This window comes from Triturus cristatus, chromosome 12 (assembly GCF_964204655.1).
Source record: "Triturus cristatus chromosome 12, aTriCri1.1, whole genome shotgun sequence".
Classification (NCBI taxonomy): Eukaryota; Metazoa; Chordata; class Amphibia; order Caudata; family Salamandridae; genus Triturus; species Triturus cristatus.
The window spans coordinates 461,452,326-461,479,830 of NC_140595.1; the positions used below are offsets into that span (position 1 = coordinate 461,452,326).

Below are 27,505 nucleotides of genomic sequence, written 5' to 3' on the forward strand. Positions count from 1 at the left end.
TGCAGGCAAGGGACAGACCACTGTAGGACAATTATATAAAAACAGGACAGCTGACGACCCTAGTTGGTGAGCACTGTCAAATAAGCCATTCCATGCCCATCGGTCAACGCAACATTATAGCCCAGTTTCTATGTTGTTGGAAATTCCCTGTTTTTGTTTTTCAAAATATGGTCACCCTACATGTACTATAAGAATCAAACACAAAGTGGAAGAAAATATTGAGTGGTTGCAGAAGGATTACAGTGATGAAACTATCAGCACTAGTCATTCCCGTCAAGACAGAGGAGATTGCAGAGGTGGGGACTTCCCTAAGTGCATCTCACTTGACCTTTCTACAAAATGGCCTTCATCACTAATAAGGCCTTGTACACCTTCCCGGAATGATACCTGGCATCAAAGCAAAAGACATCTGGTGGAACCAGATCTTCACGTAGCGCTGATACACTGCTTCTTGAACCCCAGATTTTAAAAAAGGAATACATAATGGCACAAACCTTTCTCGGTAGTGCTACCAGAGTCCGTAACTCTTTGCCTACGAACCACTACTTCATTGTCTATATTTGAGACTGAAGTGAAAGCCCTAGTCTTCTGAAGATAATATAATTAAGCCCTCTTTTCCTTATCCATGCTCTTCATGCCTGTTCTTGGACTGCTTATGATAAACTTTTTTAATATCTTGTAAGGGCTTGCTATTGACTTTGATCCCCTTTTCTCTCCTATCTTCTTTCTGTTCTATGTTGCAAGACATACTATTCTACCTCTCCAAACTGTCGTATGTTTACTGCCAGATTAAGTTAACTTGTGTGAATCAATGCACGCCTCTTTCTCTCATCTCGGGTAAACACACTCCGACGTTATCCTTTCATGAGAGTACAGGCGAACTACTGATGACAATTAGGATGCCTATGCAGGTTTATGATGCTTAACCATTTTCTTTTACATCATATACAGTTTATGCAACTTCGTACTCTTACGGAACTTGCCACTTTATATGTAATACACACGTGTAACATCTCAACCATATGTGACATGCTACTTCTTATGTAAAGCACTAACGCCTACTGGAAATGTCCATGGAATATATAATAACGCATAAATAAGCAACTTTCCTCCAGGAACAAATTCATGCCATATTTTCAAGACATACATAAAGAGTAAATGTACATACAAACTACACATTAGGTTTGCGGTTTTCCTGATAGTATAGCTGCTACTTGGATCTGTGTAACTCGTGACATCTCATTCAGTGCTGTGTTTTTAACCAACAGCACTTTGCATGTTGGAATTGGTGAACCCATATTCGTAATGTTAAAAGCAAAATACAAGTCCCATAATGCCTTGTTTTTGGTTGAAAAGCAGCTGATGATACCCCACATGACATTAACGCAATGGGCAGCCCTCCTGGAGCAACACGCGACATCCCAGGAGTAGACAGTAAAGGGGCATACAGTGGGCACCACATTGACGGGACAACATTAGAGCATACAGCGATAGGAAACACAGTGACAGAAAACATAAACAGTGATAAAGACGATAGTCGGGTACTTAGGGGCGTAAGCAAGACGACACCGCACGCATGCATTGTGCATACACTAATGCAGCACTGAAATATGAAAGGCTCTCACTTTCACGCACGATGAACATGTCAATCTGTTTGTCTGAATTAAAATCCCCGAAGGCCATCACCGTCCCGTGGGTTTCAGTCCCGAAGAGTTCCTGAGTGACAGGTAACAGCGACAGGTGTGCAGGTAAGGCTCCCAACACCAGCAGCAGGAGGTGCATGATGGACAAGCACGGCATCTTTACGCACACTATGCGGAAGCGGTGCACTGCGAGAGGCTGAGAAGGCGTCACAATCCGGACTCCGGGAACTCATGAGACGCCAGGGGAGCCTGGCAGTGACAGCACAGACCTCGATCCTGTCATTACTAGCACCACTTCCGGGTGGAACGTTTGCGACACCATCGAGTTTCTGTTTACGGCAACTCTGCTAAGTGTTTGCTGGTGGATTTTCGTGCATCAAACATAGAGAGAGGACTTATTATCCCGGGGAACAAGTTTCTCCTTACGGAGTAGCCATTTCTGAGGTGCAATTTTGCCCTTATCGCGCTCGCGATTTCGCATTTTGTCATCAATGTGTAATAATTAATTTGAAAGGAAAAGGTATATAAATGATTTTATAGAGTAAACAATAACTTTGTTTTGAAATTTTTGATACATGGTAGCACTATTTACAAATTCTGCAATTATATTCAAGTCTTTTATTATTGGCGCCTGCTTTTTAAAACTTATTCTAAACGGCTGCTTGAATAACGTATACATAGCATAAGCGAACGTTTCACGAACTTGACTCTTGTTTGTCTCCATATCTGTATATCATGCTCGCTCACTTAGCAAATTAAAACATTGTCGGCTACGATTTGGTCCGTTAGGAGGTTAGAGTCCAAGCATGCATGGCCAATTTGAACCCTATATGTTTTCGTATATATGACGTGTTGAAAGTAAACAAATGTATGGCTTACATTAGAAGCATATTAGTAGCAAACCATTACTAATCATATTATATTTTCATAAAATATATACAGTTTCATATCTGCTATTGTGTGTTTCCACTAAAGCCCGTTTGTTTTCCTCGAATGAATCGACAAATATTTTAGATTCACGTACTTTTTAATAAGAAACAGAAATATCAGATCCATTTCAAGATGGCCGCCATGTTGTTATAGTGCCGAAATGAACACTGTATGTAGTCCTTCATCACTGCCGATATTAAATGTGGCCTTCAGTGTCAGGACAGCACCAGGAGGTAGCAGGACATGGCTCGCATGGCAGATCTCAGCTGGAAGGTTTTGGAGCTCAGGGCCAAGTCCAAGCGCTCAGGTTTGACCCCCCTTCACTCCCTCCTATATGCAGTGTGTTTTCACGTTAACAGTCTGCTCACGTTAACAAGAGTTTTATTGTGCCACCTTCTTTTCACCAAAACATTGGATACTTTCCTGCAGAAGCACCGGTGCAGCTCCACCGTACACCTCGTCTCTCCCCACGACGTGGGCAGTGCAGTTCCCCACTTTAAGGAATAAGCTGTGCTTCGCCTCTTGGATGTGCTATGTTACAATCTTATAAAGAATGAAAGTTTTGCCTTCTAGAAGCAGCACCTTCAGCATGCCCTTTCTGCAACCCCCTGTCCAGTGCCCACTCCCCCGATTAACAGCTGTACAACTGCCCTTTTCGGAGTGTCAGCCCGTCTGTTCCCCAGGGAAATAAGTGTTTCTTCTCAGGCACCGGCTGTATCCCACTCCAAACCTCTGAAGGTTGATAGCTTCCCCAAGTGACACTTAGCTCACCCTCCACCGCCTTCTCACTGTCTCTGCGACATAGTGGCAGTTCTTGGCTATTTATATCACCGTTGGTTGAAGCTTTACACTTTTACTAAATAACATGTCAGTATTTTAACAAATAATTCAAAGGCAGCCTCAGTCGCACTACATTGTTTATCTAACTTTATTTTTGAATGTGTGCAATGTTTGACAACAATAATTATACACCTTCAATTCTCTGTGCACTTAAAAGCTAAAACAGCTGTGCTCGGTACAATGTTTGTGTACGTTGTACTTAAGTTTTGTTTTGTCTCGGCTCATCCATTTAATTATGAAAATCGTTTTACATTTTGGCAGTGCTGCTGTATATTTTGTAACTCACTCTGACGTTTATATTTTAAAGGTTTAAAGGAGAGAACGTACTTTATTTTATAAATATGCTCTTTTTTGAGGAAACTTACTACTGTTTGTTTGTCTTGGTGTGCTGCGTTTGTTTAACAAACACATTGAACGTATTGGGTTGCTGCAGGCCCTATAACGAGCAGAAAGACCCTGTTTTTTCCCATGTTTAATGAATGCCCATGTTAATGCCTCTTCACCAAAACCTAATGATAACGTAAATGAGACAATGTAACTATTCACGAATTGCTATCACCTTAATGAATTGGCAATTAAAGCCGTGACAAACTATGAAAAGCATATGAAAGCCAGTTAACTTTGTCTTCCCCGAAACTACTCCCCCTCTGTATTTGGTTTTGTTTTTTATTTCCAGAACTGACCACAGGACACCCAAACAACTTCTGTAGCTACACCCCAAAAAAGGATATTACTTTATCACAGTACCATATTTTTTTCTTTTGGCAGCAACCTATTAAATGTATTGTGCATAGGCTGAAAATTGTCAGTGTTCTGCCTTAAAAACTCGTCTTAATAACGAAAATCGCAAATATATTGGATAATGGTGTCATTAACGAATATTTGATAAACAGAAAACCTGTTACACTCAAACTTATTTTGTGTATACGTTAGTCAGCTTTCTGAATGACAAGGAAACTTCATGTTGTATTGATTCAGCGCAGAGTGCAAAATCCCTCCCTACTGTCACGGACTTAATAGATCTCACACACACATATATACATTTGCTGGTGGGGCCCATAACACCAACGCACACTTACCATTAGTCCATGCGAGAGGCGATTTATCCTTCCAAGCGCTGGATAAATGATGGAGGAAGATACCACTTTACCCTAATGAGCAATACACCTACAAACCCTTCTAATACTCATTAGGCCCTAGACTTCCACATTTGGTATTATCCTCCCAAGACCGGGATGGATCGATTAGTTGATGTTTTAGTGAAACCCTAATTCTCTAATTAACCTTTTCATTAACACATTTCAATGAATAAACAACCCGACTCATTTCTGTAGATGTTCAAATCCAAATTTATATCAAAATTGCAGATTAAATCATTCATTTGATCAAGTTGCCATTCATATTTACCTATTCTGGCTAAAGTCGTTCTCTATGTCGAATCTGGCAGTCTCGCAAATCTATGCCCATCAATTTAGCAGGTAAAGTTCATCAGGAATTTGGACATTAATTCAGTCCGTCAGAGAATTGGGCTAACAGCTGTCCTGCACTGTCACCGTCCTCTCCGTTAGCATATCATCAGGAAATCGAAGGAGCGACTCTCGACCTCTCTATTCTATGGGGTTTTATAATAATTTCAATAACAAAATGTAACAAAATTTAGTTTTAAATCGTTCTGATTGGCTGATCAGGGGTCAACCTCTCCGTTCCCATTAGGTTTAGTCCATGATGTCAGCATACTTGCTGGTTCCGGTTCTTTTATAAAGTCTTTTGTCTGTAGCCTTGGCACCACTCCCAGTGGCCTTGATAAGTACATCTTGCCTGGGGTCAGGACGGGGCCATTGTTGCTCATCTTAGCGCAGGTGCACTTCACCCAAGCCTTGTTCAGCGTTGGCAGTCGGGTTAGGCACCAAAGTCAGCCATCTTTAGGCAGATTATAATGGACAACTTAAGCAAAGAGACACAAAAACGTAATTAATACATAAAAATGACTAATTAAATGTTATTCCCTCGCTAATACCCATATGTGTGTGTATTTATCTAGCAAAAGCAACACTCATTGCGGGTTATACTTACAAAATAAAGCATGAATCACTATTACATCATTAAAGCAACATATAACATGCAACATTCTATTTATCTATCATTAATATGCGTACGAAATTTAGTTCACGTCATTAATTAAGCCATGCAGATGCAAATCCAACGTGTATTTCGATCATTAATAAGGTTGGTTAGTTATTTTCACATCACTCCAAACCATTAGTACGATTATAATTAATTAATTAATCTGATTAATAAAACAACATGCAAAATGGGGTGGGTATACAAAATTTTGCATTACCCGCTCCAGCAGTATCATTTTGGGATATATGTTTTGAATCGCTATACAGTAAGTAACGACATGTTACTGTCTTCGATCCCACTGTCAGAAACGTTTGTTTTCTCACAGATTCTTCCCTGAGCTGATTCACAGAACGTCAATGATCTAAAAACTGTTGTGGCTTGTGTATATTTCCAAGTTCATCATTAAGGGGTGGCTTACTCTTTTCCTTAGTTTAAAAGGCACAGCATTGAAAGGTTTAACTTGCGTTGCTACGCTTAAAATATTAAAATACCTTCAGTGAAACGGTTCCTTCTAGTGCCCCTCGTACAGTTGTTCGTGCAGTCCTGACTTTTGTCAAGCAAGACAGTAAATCGGTTTGTTATAGGTGGCCCTTACCACTTGTTGGGTGACTTTTACTGCCTAGGTTCCTTTGGAAGTGAAATAATATATGTTGCACAAATTTCTAATGTGATGAAAAATGTTTTCCTCGAGTTATTTTTCATACCGTTAAAAATAAATTGCAAGTGTTTCAGAACATTGCAGCCCACCTGGTACAGAATATGCCATCCAGAACCACCGTGTCGCCTCTTTTGCGACCGCTTCACTGGCTAACCATTAGACAGAGAATTAAGTTCAAGATATGCTGTATGTACATAAAGCTCCTCAACGGTAAAGGACCCAGCTACTTAACATATAAACTTCTCCATTATCAGCCAAGCAGATCCCTATGGTCAGGGACAAATCCCTCCTTATTATCCCTCGTTTTAAAAAGTCCCGTTCTGGGGGCAAATCCTCCCATCTAGCCCCCCTATGTTGGAGTCATCTGCCTCTTGGCCTCATGAAATGCAACAATTTTCTTACCTTTAGGAAACTTTTGAAAAACGAACTGTTCACCTCGGTTGTTACTGTCCAGCATGGAGATACGCCTCTGGTGGTGATTCATGCGCTTTTACCAACTACTCATTCATTCATTCATTCATTGTGGCTGCGCACATCTAGGCAAGGGCTTGATTGACTAATAGTAAGTGATATATTAACCAATTCTACAACTCCTAATGTCAGTACTAATTTTGAACCAAATTTCACCATGTGCACTTTTTAACCCATTTGTTAAATGCGGTTCTACTCCTGTTATGGCTGCAACATCCACCCAATGCTTGTCAGACTCATTGCTCATCTTGTGTTTTTTATTTAGAGGTTTATAAAGTGCTCATACATCCAAACACACCTTGGTGCTAAAGGAATGCCTTTTTAAACATCTGAAGTTTACTATTTAGTCTGATCACTCTTGGCAGTTAGTTCCAGTGAAGAACTGCAGCCACTGAGAAAGCTCCTTGATTACATTTCTTAAATGTAGGCATTTATAACAGACCTTGATCAGCTGATATGTGGCCACTGGTAGTTCGATACCAACGAAGATGATGAGAGCGAGGCAATATGCAATTTTTATACATAGTTTTGTAGACCAGTTACATATACTTAATTACATTTGTTTCAGAGCGAGCCAGTGAACATTTTTTTTGAAAAACCTTTATTGACGTTTCAACCAATAACAAGTATGGGCCTACAACCCCCGGGGCCGGCCGCTAAGCAGTCAGAGTAACAGAAATCAATATTTATCACAGGCAGCACCTCGGGGAGCAGAATCTCCATGCTGGTATACTCTCGGCCACTGAACAGCCCAAGTAAGAGACCAGGATACAAAAGGTTTTCATTTTATAATAAGGGAGGATGGAAGGATCAGGTGCCGAACAGTTTCCCGGCAGGAAGAAATGGCAGGCAGAATAATAAACGTCAACAATAAACAGCAATTTATCTAGTCAATGGCGCTGAAACAAGAAGTTCAGGATGTGGAGGAATATCACGGCCATTTGCGCCTGCAGTCCCCTGCCCTAAAACCCAGAAAACACCACGGAAATTGTGGCACACATGAAAACGCAGCGATTAACGACGAAGGAGTTCTACCATGCTGATCCCAGAAAAGAAAGACAAAGAAGAATAAGAGAAGAAAAAGGAGGCCATGGAAAAAAAGGGTTAAAGACTAAAGGATCCCCTCCCCCAACCCCCCACCCTGCACCTCTGCAGATGAGTACGGCCCCCCCCCCCCCAGCAGTGTGCCTGTCGCCCCGGAACCAGACCCGAAATATAGAAGAAACAGAGAAAGTGGAGTAAGAAAAGAAACCCCACCAGACGGGGGGGTAGAGAGAATATTAATAAACTGGAGGAGGGCCTTCAAAACATGCCCCCGGCTTCTCCCTCCCGCACAATATGTTTTCCCCCAAAGCAAACAATAAGCAACACAGAATCGACCAAGTCAAAGAAGAATGGGGAGCATTATGCGCCTATTACACTAACAGTTGTGCCGTGAGAGCACGCAACCCCTGAGCCCGCCCGCCTATTAGATGACCACCTCTGAAGGATCAGCCTTATCCTTGGCCACTCTTTGCGAATCTACCCATGCATACCCATCGACCCAGTGCCATGTCCAATGCTACAAAGAAGAGGAGCGTCCAAAAAGGAACAGGAAGCGACACACACAGATAGGGTGGAAGTCTCTGAACACCAACACAGTCAGCAGTATGGAGAGTCGTCTTTCCCAGTGCTGCCCCAGGATCTGCACTGCACACAAGGTCCAAGAAGGCGAAATCAGCCAGAGCAGACGACCATTGCTTGAATATTGCCTGGGTTGCCGGAGGCCGCGCACGGGACAAGGCCACCACCCCCCACTCAGGTCCAAGACCTCCGGAACAGACCAGACCCACAGCCAGCCGATCACACGTTAAGATACTGTCCGGAGTTTCCAGCTGGTCACTATCCACAGGGGCGGCCACGACACTGTCCTCCTGTGTGCAGTGTAGGAAGTCCCCGTGTACCTGGGGACAGGCAGGCAGCAACTGTTCCGACGCTGATGCCACCCCATCAAGCTTACTCCCCAATATCCAGGCGCCGTGAACCAAGGTGGAATGAAGGGCACAGAGAGCCTCGAGCAGATCACCATACCCCAGCACAGCTCTCGGCGCTCGCTCCGCTACGCTCCTCATAGTCGCACACTTCCAATCATGCTGCGACCCAGTGTACAGGATGGTAGACTTCGTCCTGTCAAGATGGCCGCCGGGTAGGTCCAACCCAGATTGGGACCAGGACTCGGGGACAAGCGCCTCAGGTTCCATGTCACTGGAATCAGGGTTTCGGGGGCAGGCAAAAAATATATCCGGTGTGTGGTCACGGGCAACAGTCATCCCCACCACGGACCCGCGCCCGCGAAAATCCGGGAGCAGTCCGCAAGAATCAGGGCGAGTTACGGGCGGCGGCCGGGCAGCTCACCGGCGAAGGCTGAGGCAATCACCGGGGAATCTTGGATTAGCCACCTCGGGCATGCACTCGTTCCGCTACGCTTAATGGTAGGAACGACCACGGCGAAATGTAGGCCGATATTCGCACCGCTCCGGTTAGTCCGACTCCACCCAGTCACCAAAGGCCGCTGTTGTTGAACTGCCGCCCGGCCATGTTATCCACTCGAGGTCCCGGTTCCAGGGTTGCACAGGCCGCAAACTTCAAATGGACATTTCTCCGGCGATACCGCCGCCAGAAACTTCGGAGTCACACGATCGGTTGCCGCTCTCATTCACCAACACGGGCATATAGCGCAGGCTAAGGATCTCATGCAGGATATCTGTGCGGGATGCGGAGGTTCACGGAGCCGGGAGCCTACGCTGCCGTCCCGGTCGCCATCTTGGCTCCTCCCCCCCCCCCCCAGTGAACATTTTTAAGGTAGGAGAGATGTGGTGTCCTCCAGAAGGACCCAGGTTCCTTCTTGGTGCCATGTTCTGAGTAAGCTGGAGTTTAATAATCGTACTAGATGGGAGATAAAGACCGAACACATTGCAGTAGTTAATGCATGCTGCAATTATGGCATTAATAATCATTAACTTGTGTTGAAACTTGAATAGATAAAGTATCCCTTTCAGCCTACAAAGATCGAAGAAGTCAATGACAATTGTGTTGAGCTAGGATGTAAGGCCCAATCCGGTGTCTAGCTAAAACCCCAAGTTCTGTACACAGAACATTGGTCCAAAATCTAGAGGCTGAACGGCGTAAAACTAGAACGATGTTGACACAAAAGGGACTAGTGTCTCAGCCTTGTCTGCTTTGAGCTTTACTGGTTTCAGCTTATCCATTCTCAGCTTGTTGAATGTAGGAAAATAAATTGCCAGCAATGGCATCAAGATCATTGTCTATCTTCAGAATTATTTGTGTATCATCAGCATACCTTTAAAGAAAGTGTAGCCAAATGACACAATTGGCTATGCCACTGGGAGAATATACAGATTACATAATAAAGGGGACAGAATGAAACCCTGAGGTATTCCATACTTACAAGGCCATGTGCTGGAGACGCAGAAATATGGTATTGCCTTCTGAAATTGCAAAGTTTGGATATCCTAGAAACAAGCCAACACTGTGTCCTGGACTCCCAAGACAAGTTGGTAATGCCAGGTGTTTAAAGTATAAAATATAGCAGATAGCTCTGCTAATACAAAGGCTGTGGGAGTACCTGTATCTGAAATCTACGCTTAGTTCATATAAGGCTGCTACAGCCATTACATCTGTACTGCATCCAAGGCCGAAACCTGGCTAAAAAGTGTATTGAATGCCATTAATCTCTATAAATGAATATACAGTAGTCAGTAAGAAGGGCTATAATTGGCTTAGACTGAGTCTAAAGTGTTCTTTTTACTATGGGACTGAATGACGCAAGCCTGTTCTTTGTTTTTCCTACCTTGCCCTGACGCTGCCACACGGGAGCTTGCACACACCGAGCCTGTGAGCTCTCCCCCTGCAACAAGGAACACTGTCCTCACCATCTGCGCTGCTGCTGGGAGGTAGGTGACTACACCTCCCAGCTATCCTTGTGCCAGGGACGTCACGAGGGACGCGCCAGGAGGCGTATAAGAGCGTCCAGGGCTCCTGTGGCACGGGACGCTAGCGGGCAGCGCCCTGGCAAAGCCCGTGCCAAGGGCAGGCCCATCCTGCGCCCGTCAGAGACTGGAAGAAGCTGGGCCGCCCCCCCCCCCGTGATCCCACGCTCCTAAGCGGACTATACCGCTGACAAAAAGGTACACTGTAGAATTAGAGCATTTTGTGGGCGCGCTCGCTCGCTAGGCAATTAACCATTCGCAGATAGAATGAGCAAACGTAAAGTCACTGGTCTACTGGCAGGAGGGGGGTGGTGGGGACTCTTGACGCTTTTTTGATCACAGCAGAGTCGGTTTTGACCCACGAAATTGAACTCACAGAAAAAAGACTTTCACTTGACACATTTGCTGCCCAAAAACGGTCATCCATGGGTGGTCTTGTTATGGCCATATCCCCTAGGGATGCGCATCAATCACTGGTCGAATCCGGCTCTTTAACATCTACCACTAGTTTTAACAGGGGTATAGTCAATTTTCCATCTTCATTGCCAGCGGTTACAGCTTGCTTCGGAGAGGATTACAGTCGCACAGATTTATACCATCAATCCCACCCAAAATACCGCAAGGGACCCTGACCTTGATCCTGACCTGCCGACTATATTGGTGGGAGAGACATTGCCTCCGCCTACGGCATGCAACATGGTTGATTCGCACCGCGGTGAGGTCATTACTAGATCCAAAGGGGCCATCAGGAAAAGTACAGTCCATGCTTCTCACTCGGTGACTTTAGGTACTGGAGAGCCACCTGCAAAGCGCACAAGGGGAGGTGTCCCACAAAGACAGAAGCACAAACCTAGTCTCAAGAACCGGAAAACGGGATGTAATGATAAATGTGACCCTGAAACCAACAGAGGATTGGCCGCAAACTTAACCACTAACAGTGGCGATCATATCCATATCCCGGACTTTGGGGATAACCATGACCAATGGAAAGGACTGGAGACTCTGATGGTTATTCTCTTGGGGCCCCTTCTATCTAAAGTAGACTCAATTGAAGGGAAACTGTTGCAACTTTTGAACCCTATTAATGTACCAGTTAACCAAGGGAATCGTAGGTGCGCATGTGTTGCTCGGGGGGGGGTTGAAGCCGCTAAAGCGCCAGCTGTATTGCCAGCAAATGAGCGGGAGGGATACGGGGACAGCAAACATACAACAGGGGACAGCGAACACACAGCAGGGAAAGAGGTCTGGGACAATAGGGCACCCCCTGTACAGCCTGAATTTGCTAAACCAAAGGTAAACTCCGCCAATAGTGGGCCAAGGGAAAAGGAAAACAGAATAGGGACTACAGGGACTACTTGTAGGCCCCCCGAGCAGCAAGCGGATACTGTAAGGACTGAAAGGGGAGATAACGCGCAAGAACGTTCAAAAGATAAGTTTCCATTAACTGCGCATAGTACCTTAGGCCTACCAGTTTTAGACTTACCCCCAGCATCCAGTCCGTATACTGTAGTTCTAACTGGTGTCCCTGCACACACAAGCCGAAATGAGGAGTCCACTACACAACTGATTAATAAGGCAGCGCATTGGTTTTGTAGGAATGCAGGATTTAATATCAGAGATCGTAGACCCTGCTAGGGACAATGGCAGGGAGATCCATCGGGTGACATTTTCTGTGATCCGGTGTATCACAGTGCTATAATTGAGAAGCATCAACTCTTCTCTATTTCTTGTTATTACGATCCCAAGGTAGCATAGGTCCGATTCGCACCACTCCAGAGGAAAGTCTAAGGAGAATCTAGAAGCAGCGGATGTCAATGGGAATATTTGTGACTTCCCCCAATTTATATGTATCCCAGAAAGTTTACCAAATACTATGAATTCCCGCAGTAATGGATTTAAGTTTTCTTGTGGGTGTCTAACATATGATGTTATGTCATCCGCATATAAAGATATGAGGATTTGTCTTGGGTTGCATCGCAAGGCCTTGTTTTGGTGATGTTGCCACAATTTGGATGCTAAGGGTTCAATGGCTATTGCAAATAATAGTGGTGAGAGTGGGCACCCCTGCCGCGTGCCTCTAGAAAAGGGGAACGCGTCAGACAGATGTCCATTAATTAATACTCTTGCTGTTGGTAACCGATATAGCAGCCTTTTCCAGGTCAGGAATACGGCAGGAAACCCCATTCGCTGTTGTACCCCGAGGAGATAGTCCCATTCGACCGAGTCGAACGCTTTAGCGGCGTCCAAAAAAACTGCCGCCAGCGGCAGTTCTGGGGCAACATTCTGTATTATAGTGAATAGGGTACGAAGATTATGTGTGGTAGCCCTGCCAGGGATGAACCCTCCCTGATCTGGGAGGACTAGTTGGTTCATTATTAAGGCAAGTCTATTCGCAATTACCTCAGCCAAACCTTTTGCATCACAGTTGATAAGGGATAACGGCTGGTAAGAATCGCAGTGTAATGGTGATTTGCCAGGTTTAAGCAGTGATGTGATATATGCTTCTCTCATGGATGGGGGGAAGTGAACCAACTTCCATCGATTCCTCATATAGTTCCTTCAAGATCGGAGCCATCAGATCTATGTAAGTTTCGTAGAACTCGGCAGGCAACCCGTCAAGGCCGGGGGACTTTCCTGACTGAATTTGCATTATGGCCTCTCTTATTTCATCTACCTCAAAGGGAGCACTCAGGAATTCCCTCTGCGAATCCCCCAGCCATCCCAGGGCCACATTCCCGAGGAAGCTGTCAAGTTCAAAATAATCCCTACGTTGTGAAGTATAAAGTGCTGAGTAATGTTCTGTGAATGTAGCTAGAATGTCTGCCATGTCACGATGTACAACCCCTTCCGGTCCCATGATTTCCAAGACGCAATTGGACAGACGGGGGTGACGTATGATTTGAGCTAACGCCTTCCCAGGTCTTTCACCCTACCCGAATTTACGAGCCTCACTATATTTTTCCTTAAATTTCTTTTCCCGCTCAGCGGCTCCCATATATTCAGTGAGCTTCCCCGAAATTCGTTTTGCAGGTCTGCATCTCCCCTCAGTCTTAGCTGTGTCTCTCTTTTAGCTCCGCATCTAATCTTCTGGTCGTACCTTGTATGTCCCTCAAAACTCCCGATCTCTTGGCTATACAAAAACCTCGCAATGTCACCTTAAAGGCTTCCCAAATCGTTTCCACATTATCGACGGAGTCCTTATTCCGGTGGAAAAAGTCCTGTATCTCATCCCCTAATTCACTGCGGAACACCGTGTCTAGAAGTGTTACGGGCTGCAACCTCCAATTGCGGCGTGGTGTATGAAACCCGAGTGGGGCTATTGTAAGTTTGACAGGGGAATGGTCTGAGTTTGTCCTAGCCAGCTGTGTATCATCCCGTATTAGGGGACCTAGACCTCTAGATAACAAAAGATAGTCCAGCCATGCCCAGTGTCAAGAATTCCTGTCATGCGAGGGGAGGAAAACGGTAACCAGCGAAAACGGACTACATCTCCCAGGATGCTTAGCGGTTGAGAGGTTATGTAAACAGGAGAGCTGTTACATAACTCAAGGAAAACACGCCCTTATGTAAACAGGAGAGCTGTTACATAACTCAAGGAAAACACGCCCTTATGCAAACAGGAGAGCTGTTACATAACTCAAGGAAAACACGCCCTTATGTAAACAGGAGAGCTGTTACATAACTCAAGGAAAACACGCCCTTATGTAAACAGGAGAGCTGTTACATAACTCAAGGAAAACACGCCCTATAAAGGGAGGAACCGGGAGGTACAACGCTGTCGGATATTGTGTTTACACCGACGTACCTGCTTAGTGAAGAGCAGTGTTCCGGAGTGGTGCTCCAGTAAGGCAAGAACGGAGGTAGGTCGAGTCGTTACTCCCTGGGCCGTGTCTTGCCCCATCGTCACCTGTGAAGGACCCGGAAGCTCTACCGGATAACCATTGAGCTTCGCTTTTTGACTCGGCTGAGTCAAAGCGCAGTGGCGCTTTTGCTGGTTGGAGTCGTAACTCCCAGCCCGACCAGAGATACAGGGACTGCCAGCTGTAACGCACACCAGGAGGTGTTTGCCGCGTTACAGACTCGGAAGTCCACAGGATCGATCGAGCGCCTGCTCTCGGTTCAGTTTTCTTTGCTTGTGATTGGGGTATCGGTGATGCATCACCAGGAGGTGACTCCGCGTCCCGGTGCAGTCTGAGGAAGAGGTTGAGCGGCTGCTCCCTTCAGGTAGAGACCCCGGCTGGGTGTTTCCCTGACTCCTCGATTCTCCCCAACACTCTTCGTGCCCCTCACAGCCTACCGATTGGCATTGTCGGCCATTTCATTTCTGCCCTCTGTTGGCATACGCCGGGATCGGCGTATATGCAGAGGACGGTTAGGACCATCTGTGCTGTGGGCTGGTAACGTACTTAGCCTGGAGGATTCCAGTGACTATAACCTTTGTTTATTCCTTGTATTATTTTTGCCTTCATTAAAATAACTAAACCTTCACAAGTGGTTGCGTTCTCATTATCGTGTCTGTTAAACGATCCTGAGACGTTCAGGGCGTTACAAAATATCCGACCTTAATAACACTAACTGTCTCCCGGTCGATAACAGACATGGCAACACTTGATGATGTGCTGGCTGCTTTAGCGACCGTGCAAATTGAATTGGCTGCCTCCAGGCAAGAAACAGCCGATGTAAAAGCCAGACTGGATGCTATCCAATTGGACCCGCTCACGCCCAGCACCTCCCTCACAAACCAGACCCCTGTGGTCGTAGTGGAAATACCGGTAGCCGTCCCCTTGGCAACACCAGAGAGGTACAGTGGGGATCCTAACACAGTGCAGGTATTCCTCACACAAGTGGCGCTACATTTATCGTGCAAACCAAGGGCGTTCCCCACGAGTCAGGCTCGTGTGGCTTTCCTTATATCCTATTTGGCTGGAAACGCGGCACAATGGGCCGTACCTCTGGTGAGCAGGGACGACCCCATCTTATGTGATTGGGGTGCTTTTCGCGAGGAATTCCTGAAGGTCTTCGACAGAAGGGCTGACTCGTACACGGCGGACCGTGAAATGCTTGAGTTGAGACAGGGATCCAACGACCTGGTGCAGTATCAACGCGTTCCGAAGGCTGGTTGCGGAAACCAAGTGGCCTGTTGCTAAACAGACGGCGCTCTTCCATCACGGGCTGTGCGATGAGCTCAAAGACGCCGTGGCTCATATTGACCCACAACCCAAGACATGTGAGGGCCTTATCAACCTGGTATTACGGCTGGAACATAGGCTAAGTGAAAGAAAGGGGGATCATGGGAGAAAAGGAAAATCCCTTCCATCCTATGTGACAGTGGGAAGTCCTGAAACTTCCACCGCATCCAAGGGAGAACCCATGGACATCGGCGCAATACGAGCGAGCCTCACAGCCACGGAGAAAGAGTCACGCCGTAAACAAGGATTGTGCCTATATTGTGGCAAAAAAGGCCACTACGTACGTGAATGCCCTGCCAAACCGAAGACGTCACGTTATCGGGCCAACCGGTCGGTAACAGCCGTGGTGGACATACCGGCGGAAAACTAGAGGACTCCAAGACCAGAGAAGGGACATCTCGGAGTCACTCATCCATCCCTTCACTTTCCAACTCGGTCACTAAGGGACAACGACACCTGTTTCTCACGGTGCACGTGGGAGTGCATGACCAGTGGATACCCGTTGTGGCCATGGTGGATTCAGGGGCCACTGGCATGTTTATGGACCACAACGAGGCATGCAGGCTAGGGCTAGTGCTTCTTCCCAAAGCTGTACCCGAAGACGTCTATGCTGTAGACGGAAGGCGATTGGTGACGGGGCCCATCGGGCAGCACACGGGGGTCCTTCCGATGAGATGTGGGAGGAACCATTTGGAACAAATCGATTTTAACATCATCCGAGCGCCCCAATATGGCGTCATATTGGGATTGCCGTGGCTACAGAAACACAACCCCTCTGTGGATTGGCCAACACACCGCATCGAACTGACGTCACCGTATTGCATCCTGCATTGTGGAATAAGAACGGAATCCCTTGACGCAGATGAGAGCGGGAGTCAGACGGTGGCTACAGCGGCAGAAAAAGATGTGGCTCTCCCCCAGGCTTATCACAGTTTTGAGGATGTATTTGATGAGGTGAAGGCGGAAGTGCTACCACCACATAGACAGTTTGACTGCCAGATCGACCTGGTGCCAGGGGCCAGCGTTCCCAGCGGCAGGCTGTATGCCCTGACGGAGCCTGAAAACGTGCATCTCCGGGGGTACCTGGATAAACTCCTCAAGCTAGGATTCATCCGCCCGTCCAAGTCTCCGGCCGCCTCGCCACTCTTCTTCATCCCGAAGGCTAATGGGGAGCTGAGAGCCTGTGTGGACTTTAGGGCATTGAATGCGATAACTGTAAAGAATCGGTACCCCTTGCCTCTCATCAGTGTACTTCTGGAACAGGTCAAGAAAGCTCGTATCTACACCAAGTTGGATTTGAAAGGGGCATACCATCTGGTGCGCATGAGGGACGGAGACGAGTGGAAGACCGCCTTTAAGACCAGGTTCGGCCTTTTTGAGTACCTCGTCATGCCGTTCGGTCTGTGCAACGCCCCGGCAGCCTTTCAGTACTTTTTGAATGAGGTATTCAGAGAGGAGTTGGATATCTACGTGGTCGTATATATCGACGACATCCTCATCTATTCGTCCAGTGTGGAGGAGCACGTACACCACGTCAAAGCTGTGCTCCAAAAGCTGAGGGAAAACATGCTGTTTTGTAAACTCAGCAAGTGTGACTTCCACGTCACATCCGTGGAATTCCTCGGAGTGATGCTGAGTCCAGAGGGACAGGAGATGGCAGAACGAAAGATCAAGGCGGTGAAAGAATGGCCGGTGCCCCAAAGCGTGAAGGACGTCCAAAGTTTCATTGGCTTCGCCAACTTTTACAGGCGGTTTATAGATGGATTTTCAGGATTGGTGGCCCCAATCACACAGCTACTGAGGAAGTCCAAGGAGTTTGTCTGGTCCCCTGAAGCGAACAAAGCCTTTGAGGCCCTGAAAAGCGCCTTTGGTAAGGCGCCGGTGTTGGCTCACCCCGATCTGGATCTCCCCTACGTGGTGGAAGCGGACGCATCGGATGTGGCGCTGGGGGCTATCTTGTCCCAACGCAACCACGACACAGGGGTGCTTCATCCCGTTGCGTACATGTCCCGCAAACTCAACGACGCCGAACGCAACTACCATATTGCGGAGAAGGAGCTTCTCGCAATCAAGGACGCCTTCACCGAATGGAGGCATTGGTTGATGGGGGCAAGACATGTGGTATCGGTGTACACGGACCATCGGAACCTACAGTTCATGACGGCCACAAGACATCTTTCTCCCAGACAGCTGCGGTGGATGATCTTCTTTGCGGGATTCAACTTCCGCATCACATATCGGCCGGGGACGGAAAACCGGAAGGCGGACGCCCTGTCCCGTCAATCTGCAGTTAAGGAACCATTGCCTGCGACCGAGCATTCCATCATTTCCCCGAGGATGGTATTGGGGGTTATCCAACCGGATACTTTCCTGAGGGGAATAAAGAGAGGGATCAGGTCAGTCGCATGGCGGAGGTGGCTCCTCAGTCACAGAGAATGGCAGCTGAAGGACGGGATACCCCTGAAGGGCAGGTGCCTATTGATACCCACGCCTAGGCTAAGGAAACAAGCATTCATCTGGTGCCATGACTCTCCATGCGCAGGTCATTTGGGCATTGAAAAAACGGTGGCTAGCATGGGACGGCATTTCTGGTGGCCAACCATGAGAGTGGATGTCAGGAGGTGGGGACAGGAGTGTCCTACGTGTGCTACCATGAAGGCCGACCATGGCCGAACCCAAGGGCTCTTACATCCACTTCCGACCCCGGATAGACCATGGGATAGCATATCACTGGACTTCGTGGTGGGCCTACCGGTAGACCAGGGGATGACGGCAATACTGGTGGTGGTGGATTACTTGACGAAAATGGGGCACTTCATCCCCTGCAAGAGAGTCCCTACGGCCGGGGAATTGGCGTCACTACTCCTAAAGAATGTGGTACGACTGCATGGATTACCTGGGGTGATCGTGTCGGACCGGGGGTCGCAGTTTACTGCGCAATTCTGGAAGACTTGGTGCACTGCGCTGCATGTTAAGACCGCCCTGTCCACCAGCTACCACCCTCAAACGGACGGCCAAACCGAGCGCCTGAACCAAACGCTCAAACAGTATCTGCGATGTTTTGTGGACCAGGGCAGGGAAGAATGGGTCGACTTGCTATGGGTTGCAGAGATAGCCTATAACAACGCCACTCACAGCTCCACACAGTCATCTCCGTTCTATAGCAACTATGGCCAACATCCCAGGTTCTTGCCATTTCTACATCCGTTCAGAGAGGACAGGATTCCCGCCACAGCGGACAGGGTGGCACACATAAAAGACACGTTGATGCGCTCAAGGGCTGTCCTAATAGAGGCCAAGAGAAGATACAAGGCTGCGGCAGACAGGAAGAGAAGGCCCGGGCCACTGTACCGCACTGGAGACTACGTCTGGATATCCACAAGAAACATGAGGTTTCGAAAGAACAGTGTGTTCCATCCCAAGTACATGGGCCCCTATCGAATTACCAAGTGTATGGGTCCCGTGAACGTGAAGGTGTCCTTGCCCCAGTCGTTGCGGATACACCCTGTCTTTCATGTATCATTGCTCAAACCAGCACCCTCCAAGCCGTCTGGGACACCTAGGCCGGTATGCGTGGAGTCGGAGGTGGAGTATGAAGTGTCGGGCATACGGGCGTCCAAATGGCGCAGGGGGAAGCTGTGGTACCTGGTTGCGTGGAAAGGCTATGGCCCGGAGGAGCAGTCATGGGAACCGGCTGAAGGGGTTCATGCTCCGCGCTTGGTCTCCTTGTTCCATCGGCGTTTTCCTGCCAGCGCTGGACCCGTGTGGAGCCGCTGAGAGGGAGGATGTACTGTCAAGAATTCCTGTCATGCGAGGGGAGGAAAACGGTAACCAGCGAAAACGGACTACATCTCCCAGGATGCTTAGCGGTTGAGATGTTATGTAAACAGGAGAGCTGTTACATAACTCAAGGAAAACACACCCTTATGTAAACAGGAGAGCTGTTACATAACTCGAGGAAAACACGCCCTTATGTAAACAGGAGAGCTGTTACATAACTCAAGGAAAACACGCCCTTATGTAAACAGGAGAGCTGTTACATAACTCAAGGAAAACACGCCCTTATGTAAACAGGAGAGCTGTTACATAACTCAAGGAAAACACGCCCTTATGTAAACAGGAGAGCTGTTACATAACTCAAGGAAAACACGCCCTTATGTAAACAGGAGAGCTGTTACATAACTCAAGGAAAACACGCCCTATAAAGGGAGGAACCGGGAGGTACAACGCTGTCGGATATTGTGTTTACACCAACGTACCTGCTTAGTGAAGAGCAGTGTTCCGGAGTGGTGCTCCAGTAAGGCAAGAACGGAGGTAGGTCGAGTCGTTACTCCCTGGGCCGTGTCTTGCCCCATCGTCACCTGTGAAGGACCCGGAAGCTCTACCGGATAACCATTGAGCTTCGCTTTTTGACTCGGCTGAGTCAAAGCGCAGTGGCGCTTTTGCTGGTTGGAGTCGTAACTCCCAGCCCGACCAGAGATGCAGGGACTGCCAGCTGTAACGCACACCAGGAGGTGTTTGCCGCGTTACAGACTCGGAAGTCCACAAGATCGATCGAGCGGCTGCTCTCGGTTCAGTTTTCTTTGCTTGTGATTGGGGTATCGGTGACGGATCACCAGGAGGTGACTCCGCGTCCCGGTGCAGTCTGAGGAAGAGGTTGAGCGGCTGCTCCCTTCAGGTAGAGACCCTGGCTGGGTGTTTCCCTGACTCCTCGATTCTCCCCAACACTCTTCGTGCCCCTCACAGCCTACCGATTGGCATTGTCGGCCATTTCATTTCTGCCCTCTGTTGGCATACGCCGGGATCGGCGTATATGCAGAGGACGGTTAGGACCATCCGTGCTGTGGGCTGGTAACGTACTTAGCCTGGAGGATTCCAGTGACTATAACCTTTGTTTATTCCTTGTATTATTTTTGCCTTCATTAAAATAACTAAACCTTCACAAGTGGTTGCGTTCTCATTATCGTGTCTGTTAAACGATCCTGAGACGTTCAGGGCGTTACACCCAGGAGGCAGTATGGGCTGTGAAGTGTGTGCCTTCCCTCGCATGTGGGTGAAATTGTCGCCATGCAGCCAGTAAACCCCCTTCCTTTCTAATTCCCTGTAGAACTTGGTGGGACCCATTGTAATGGTGTGATGCTGGGTTAGATCTATCTTCCGCAGGGTTGAGGACCACATTGAAATCCCCACCCCATATTATATGTGTAGAGCCTATGTCCAGTATCTTCCCCCACAACTCCGTAAAGAATGCGGGAGTGTCCACGTTGGGACCATAACAGCTCACCAGATTGACCGAGTCCGTGCCCAGGCGACCCCACACAATAGTGTATCTGCCATTCCGATCTAATGATGCACCCGCTAGTGCAAATGGTGTTTGTTTTTTTTGGAAGTATAGCCGTGCCTCTAGCGTATGATGAAAAGAGTCGGTGGTCTGCCCCTTTCGCAGCAAATGTAGTGGGATGTAAGGGGTGGATATGTGTTTCCTGAGCAATGCAATGTGTGTGTTTTGACGATCTTGGTACGCCAAAATCTGTCGCCGCTTTCGCGGGTCCCCCATGCCTCGCACATTTCACATTACTATTTGTACATTATGATGGGCCATCAAATCAGTTATACGGACTCAGGATGGATACAAAGTATCGGCCTGTCACCTGAACTCTGCGTGCCATCTTTACCAACATCAACATTTGTCTGTCTGCCATGCTGCAATATAACGATTCTCAGTAACCTATAAGTGCAGTCCTTTCCCCCCCCCCCCCCCCCTCCCTCCCACAACAGCACCCCAATTGTGCCGGAATGTCTATTCCCTCTCTAACCCCAGCATTTTCCCAACAGGTAAATTCGGCCAAACGTGACCAAGAGTGAAGATAGTCTTGGGGGGGATCACCCATAACTGGGGAACCGCCGGTGTGTCACAATCACCTCCCTTTCCCCAGTGACTGAAATCTGCACAGTAGTAGCGGGTAAGTCATCTGGCGGGAGGGTACTCGGCATTATGCCATGGAGAAAGCCAAGAAAAGGAAAAAAACTAGAAAAGTCAATGTACAAATCTGATCAGTAACACATTATATACTGGTATTAGCGTCTAGCGTGCTGGATACCCTTATCTGCTGCCGTCTGGTGGACCAAGAAACCGTATTCCAGCCAAGTTCAAGTTGTGCCCCCCTGCGTTGCAGTTTGGGCGTCTAGGCTCTGAGGGCCAATGGCGGTGTTCATGAAGGCGTCGTAGCTACAGGTGACTCCCGTTAAGTCCCTCGATTCTTATGATGGACCGTCTGTTTCAGGAGTGTGAGTCGAGAGGGGGGGGGGGTGATCTTCCAGGTTCCGTCCGGGTGATTGTCAGTTGATACTTTTAAGTAATTCTTCAACTTTATGGGGATTAACAAATATCTTTTGTTTACCCTGGTGCGTGACCCGCAGACATGCTGGATATAGGAGTGCATAGTCAATTTGCGCCTTGCGTAACTTCTGCTTTACCGGGAGGAACTTACGACGGGCCTCCTGGACCGCAACGGTGAAATCTGGGTATATGGTAAAGTTCATGCCATCATAAGTCAGGTTCCTCTTCTCTCGCGCCAAGTGAAGTGCAGTTTCGCGATCCTGATAGTTAAGAATCCGAGCAATTATAGGGCGCTGCACGCTGCCCAGAGGGGGGCGAGGACCCAAAGATTTATGAGCATGCTCCACAGTCAGGTGTGGGGAGAAGGCATGTTGTCCAAATGTGTCACGTAGGAGGTGCTCAATGTAATCTTCCATGCGGCCAGTGTTCGTGGTCTCCGAAATACCTAGGACCCTTATGTTATTTCTTCGACTCTGGGCTACGAGATCTTCGTTTTTGGTGGCGATCACTTTGCGTGTTCTATACATTTGAGCCATTTGCTTCTGCATTTGTGTCGTCGCGTCTTCCGTGTCGGATATCCTCTGCTCTGCTTCCTTAATCTGCTCATCATGTTTATCGACTTTTAGCACCAAGAAGTCCAGACGGCTATTCATCGTATCCATTTTCCCTGACAGAGACGTAATACTCTTCTGCATTGCCAGAAGTAATGTTTTCACCTCATCATCCTTGGAAGAGGATTGTGCTTGAGACATGGTTTCTGTGTTTTGCATGAGTTCCTCAGAGTTAGAACGGGTGACTGTCTTTTTCTCCTCAAAAAACAGCCGAGATTGCCTGCCGTCTGGCTTCCCCATGATCCGTCAGCAGTAGTGGGCAGTCCGCATCCCCCGCAAATTCTATATATATATTACACCCAAGGTGTATGTGACTATGAGCCTCTGCGGAAGTCTCCTGCTATGTTCCAGTAGTAGCGTTCCCTAAGCCGGACACCGAATATGGGCAGAAGAAAGCAGAGTAGCTGATAGGATGAATCCATCTTGAGTAGGGTACTGTCAGGTGTATGAGTCACAACTCCCCAGAGACCAGAACTAGTCGCTGTGGTCGCAGTAAACACGCGGTAGGAGTTAGGCCGCTTAATTGCCCCAGGCGGTGGTCACCAGCATTTGTTGTCGCCTACGTTGCAATGTACTGGAAACATCGGTAATTCGCAGTGGATGCCGCTCCCCACCACCTGGACAGTGCCGGCGCACTGCAGGCTATCAAATATGGCAGATCGAGGTTGTGCGCTCAACTGCTGGTATTTCCCGATCTGCGGGCTCCTCCGTGGTTTCCCACCCTCGTGCGACTTACAAACGCATAAAGGCCCTTCGAGGATCTAAGTAATGTTGTGCCCGCCTCCCTGTGCGCTGGCTGACAACAAGCGATTCCGCGCGGATTAGGGACAAGATGGCGGGCGCATCGGCGGATGTTTATTTAGCAAATCTGTCTGTCGCTTACTCGTCTGGGTATCGCGCCAGTAGCCCAACCCACCGCCGTGCAGCTCACCTTCAATCCCGCAGTCCGTCCGACAGCAATGTCAAACAAAAATCTCCTGCGTTTATTCCAAGTTGGCGGCCACTTGGTGCCAGTGTCCACCCTCAGCGTGGCTCTGTGACCTGCCTGTGAAATGGCGGCAGGAGTGTGATGCTCTGTTGTCTTGCTATACGTCCATTGCTCCTTCAGCCACCTCTGTTTGGGTCCCGCATGTCTCCACTGCTCCCAAGGTCAATGTTTCAGCTGCCCCGCTGTTATCTGTATTCAGGCAGTAGCCGTCCCACTCTTTAGCTGGACACGGTGTGTGCGGTCTCTGCTCTCATGTACCGTGGTGCCACCACTACTAGCGCAACCGGCCGTCGCGCCTCTCCAACTGCTAGCGCCATAATTGCTTCCACTCTGTATGCGCACGTTACTTATCCATGGTATGTCAATAGCTTAAAGGCGCCCTATGTGCATCACGTTCTCAGTCCAGTTAGGAGCCCAGCTTTTTGGCGTCTTACAGTCCTTCGGCGCAGGGGCCCAGCGCCTCGTGGGAGACCGGGAGCTCACGTACTTGCCCCAGCCACCGATGTCTCTGCTCAGCGTTCCGCTCGCTTCCCGCTGTCTCCTTTGCCTCGCGGGGGTCTCCCGGCGTCCGATCTCACTGAAACTTGTACCAGGGTCGGAGGACGCCCTCCCGCACGATCGATGCTCTTTGTGTGCATTTTCTCCCGGAATTGAGAGGAGAAATGAAGGATTATGATGCCGAGTTACCGGAGCCTCACAGTAGAGCGGCCATTCTGGTTGTGCGCAACCTAGCGCCCCCACGCGCCTCATTTATTGATTTTTAATAGTTTATCTCTGCTTCACTACAAAACTGCGTATCAGGATTTAGTATTGACCATAGCACCTTCAGTGACCATAACCCTCTCACTTTGTCTCTTGTTGATGTATCGTGTCATCAGGAACACCTCACAGTAGTGGGGGTGGAGGTCAGGGCTACGGACTAGGGCAGAAGGCTGCGATGGACGCAGGTTAATGGTGAGGCCTTTTACAGATCCCTCTTTAAAAAAAAAAAAAAAGACGAGCGGGTGATCCTAAGGTGTTTAGATTTAGAAGTGAAAGGTGTGGAATTGGTGGAGGCTTTCAAGGGCATCACACAAATAGTTGATAGCTTGTTGAAAGCCCCTGCCATCAAGGCTAAAACAGATAACCCTAGATGGTTTGATCCTCAATGCTCACGCGCCCTGAGGGACCTGAAAGACACACTAAAGAGCCTTCCAAGAAACAGGGAATGGGTGGCCCTCTGGCGTAAGAATTACAAGCTAGCCGTCAAGGGACGGAAAGCACAACTAACTCTAATAAGCCCGCGTTATGCAACAATATCCTGCCAGAGCAGTGGTGTGATCATTTCAAAGGTCTCTATAATTATCAACCAAGTGGGGTTCAGCAGCAGGAGCAGAATAGGGAGCAGAATAGGAATCTGAGAATACACCCAGTAAAATTCTCACTGGGTAAGGTAAAAACAGTAATCGAAGGTCTGACCAGGAATAAGGCCCCTGGCCCAGATGGGATTCCACCTGACCATTTTATAAGTAATGTGGACCTCTGGGCGCCAATCATGACAAGGGTGATAAATGCAGCAGTGGACACAGTAATGCCAGCATCTTGGTCCACAGCTACAATCGTCCCCATTTAAAAAAAAAAGGCAATAAGGACAGCCCACAATGCTGCAGGCCGATTTCTCTTATTGATGTGTCAGCAAAGGTATTGGGGCGAGTGGTTTTAAGCCGGCTGACAGATTGGGCCGAGGAGCACAGAGCCGTAACTGACCTCCAGTTTGGCTTTAGGCAAGGGAAATCCACCACCGACCAGTGCCTTAATCTATACCTCCTCTCAGCCAAATACACAGTGGTCAGTCCAGGGACAATGTACCTGGCATTTATGGACTTGACCGCGGCCTTTGACGGAGTTAATCGAGGGAAATTGTGGGCAATAATGGATGAGCTTGGGGTTGACCCGGGGCTCATTAACATCTTAAAAACCTTGCATCTGAATACCACTGCTGCTGTTAGATATAGTCAGGATGGGAAGACAACAGAACCCTTTAGATGTTCCAGTGGGGTCAGGCAGGGTTGTATATTAGCTCCCTTTCTGTTCACGCTATATATAAACTGCCTTGACCAAGCATTAAGTACCCTACAGGTAGATACCCCTAGGATAGGCACCCGCGGGATTTCCGTTTTGCTCTACGCAGACGACGCGGTTTTATTGGCCCGCACCCCAAAAGGTCTACAGCTCTTAATAGATGGCTTATGTCATTTATGGATAACCTGGATCTGTCCCCCAATCTCACCAAATCTTATGTTATGGAAGTGGGGAAAAAACAGGCAAATCCTATAACTATAAAATTGGATCTCATTGCTTAGGAAAGGTACACACTTTCTCATATCTGGGGATTTTATTTGATGATCGACTAAATTTGAAACACTTATTAGAAGAGAAATGTCGAGCAATGACTAGCAGCACTGGATCAATAATGAGGTTTGCACAAAGGCTAGGACGTTGGTCCCCAGAACAGATTCCGAGATTATATAGCTCTATGTGCTGTGCTAAAGTGCTATATGTAAGTGAGGTATGGGGATTTTACCAAGGCCACCCAATTGCAAATAGAAGAGAACATCTACCTCCGGCGTTTGCTAAAAGTTCCCCAGAGCACCCCAGCTCATATTGTCCATGCAGAATTGGGTGTTCAACACATCACGGATAGGATGGCAGTCAAACCTTTAGTATGTTGGGTAAAGATCTGGGCAAATGAGGAGGCGGCTCTAGACAGGCAGGTCATAGTAGACTGTCTTTCTCTTGACTATGGGCTAAAAATCCCTTGGCTAAAATATGTGGAGGAGTCCTTTGAGGAAATGGGATGTGCAGAACTATTTACTAACCCTTCCATAATGAGCATGCAGGATAAGGCCCTGGTCAAGGACCGGTTCTTTAAGCATGCTTTGATGCTGCGGGAACACAGAGAGTTAGCCAAACCGTTGGTGAGAGAACATTTAGTGGTTAAATCCATCGAGGGTATTGAACCATACTTTTCTTGGTTGAGTAATGCTCACGACAGATTCTTAATGACACGGTTCAGGCTAACCCTTTTGCATCATGTATTATCCGAGCCGGCAGGGTTTACATCGTCAATAGAGTTGAAGGGGCCCTGTGACTGTGACCACAGGTCTCCACAGGACACCCTTCACATTATTATGCCCATTTTATTCACGTCCCAGAAGTCTTTACCGAAAGGGTATCTTAAAGAAAGCTAAACTTAAACAAGCGCGGGTGGCTCTGCTATTTTTAAGATTGGCCCCAGATACTTTTACGCTGTTCTCCATTATCAATTTTTTAAGAGCTGCTTTTAGATTAAGGGCCTCCAGGGGTAGCGGCTGCCCATAGATCTCCCGACTGCTATTCCTTTATTTTGTCTGATCAACGGTTCCTCTCTCATCAGTTAACTTTTTAATCGGTGGATATATAGTTTAAAGATAAATTAGACTGCTGAGGGATAGCCCTTAGACGATGTATATGTATTTTTTTTTTTTAAACTATTTATTGAAATTGTATTATGTAGAACCCTGTCTGATGGATTGCCTTTTTAATTTGTATCTGTAACATTCCTTTTTAATATGATTGTTTCTTTTATGGTATTTTCACATGCCGAATAAAGATTGTTATTAATAATGAATGACACACGATTTGGTGCATTAGGGACTTTCATAGTGTAAGCTGAGGCATTAGTTATCAATTACTGATAAGTA

At 47.6% G+C, this 27,505-nt stretch overlaps 2 protein-coding genes across 2 annotated transcripts in view; one reads left to right on the forward strand and one right to left on the reverse strand.

Moving 5' to 3' along the window:
* ITFG1 (integrin alpha FG-GAP repeat containing 1) overlaps nucleotides 1–1,991 on the reverse strand; it is a 1,870,060-nt gene extending 1,868,069 nt beyond the window's left edge. The window contains exon 1 of the mRNA XM_085639265.1: nucleotides 1,626–1,991. Coding sequence (XP_085495391.1) covers nucleotides 1,626–1,800 — 175 coding nt within the window. The 5' untranslated portion in view covers nucleotides 1,801–1,991. The remainder of the gene's footprint in view (nucleotides 1–1,625) is intronic.
* Nucleotides 1,992–2,780: 789 nt separating this feature from the next.
* Nucleotides 2,781–27,505, forward strand: part of PHKB (phosphorylase kinase regulatory subunit beta) — a 1,466,493-nt gene continuing 1,441,768 nt past the window's right edge. The window contains exon 1 of the mRNA XM_085637773.1: nucleotides 2,781–2,880. Coding sequence (XP_085493899.1) covers nucleotides 2,817–2,880 — 64 coding nt within the window. The 5' untranslated portion in view covers nucleotides 2,781–2,816. The remainder of the gene's footprint in view (nucleotides 2,881–27,505) is intronic.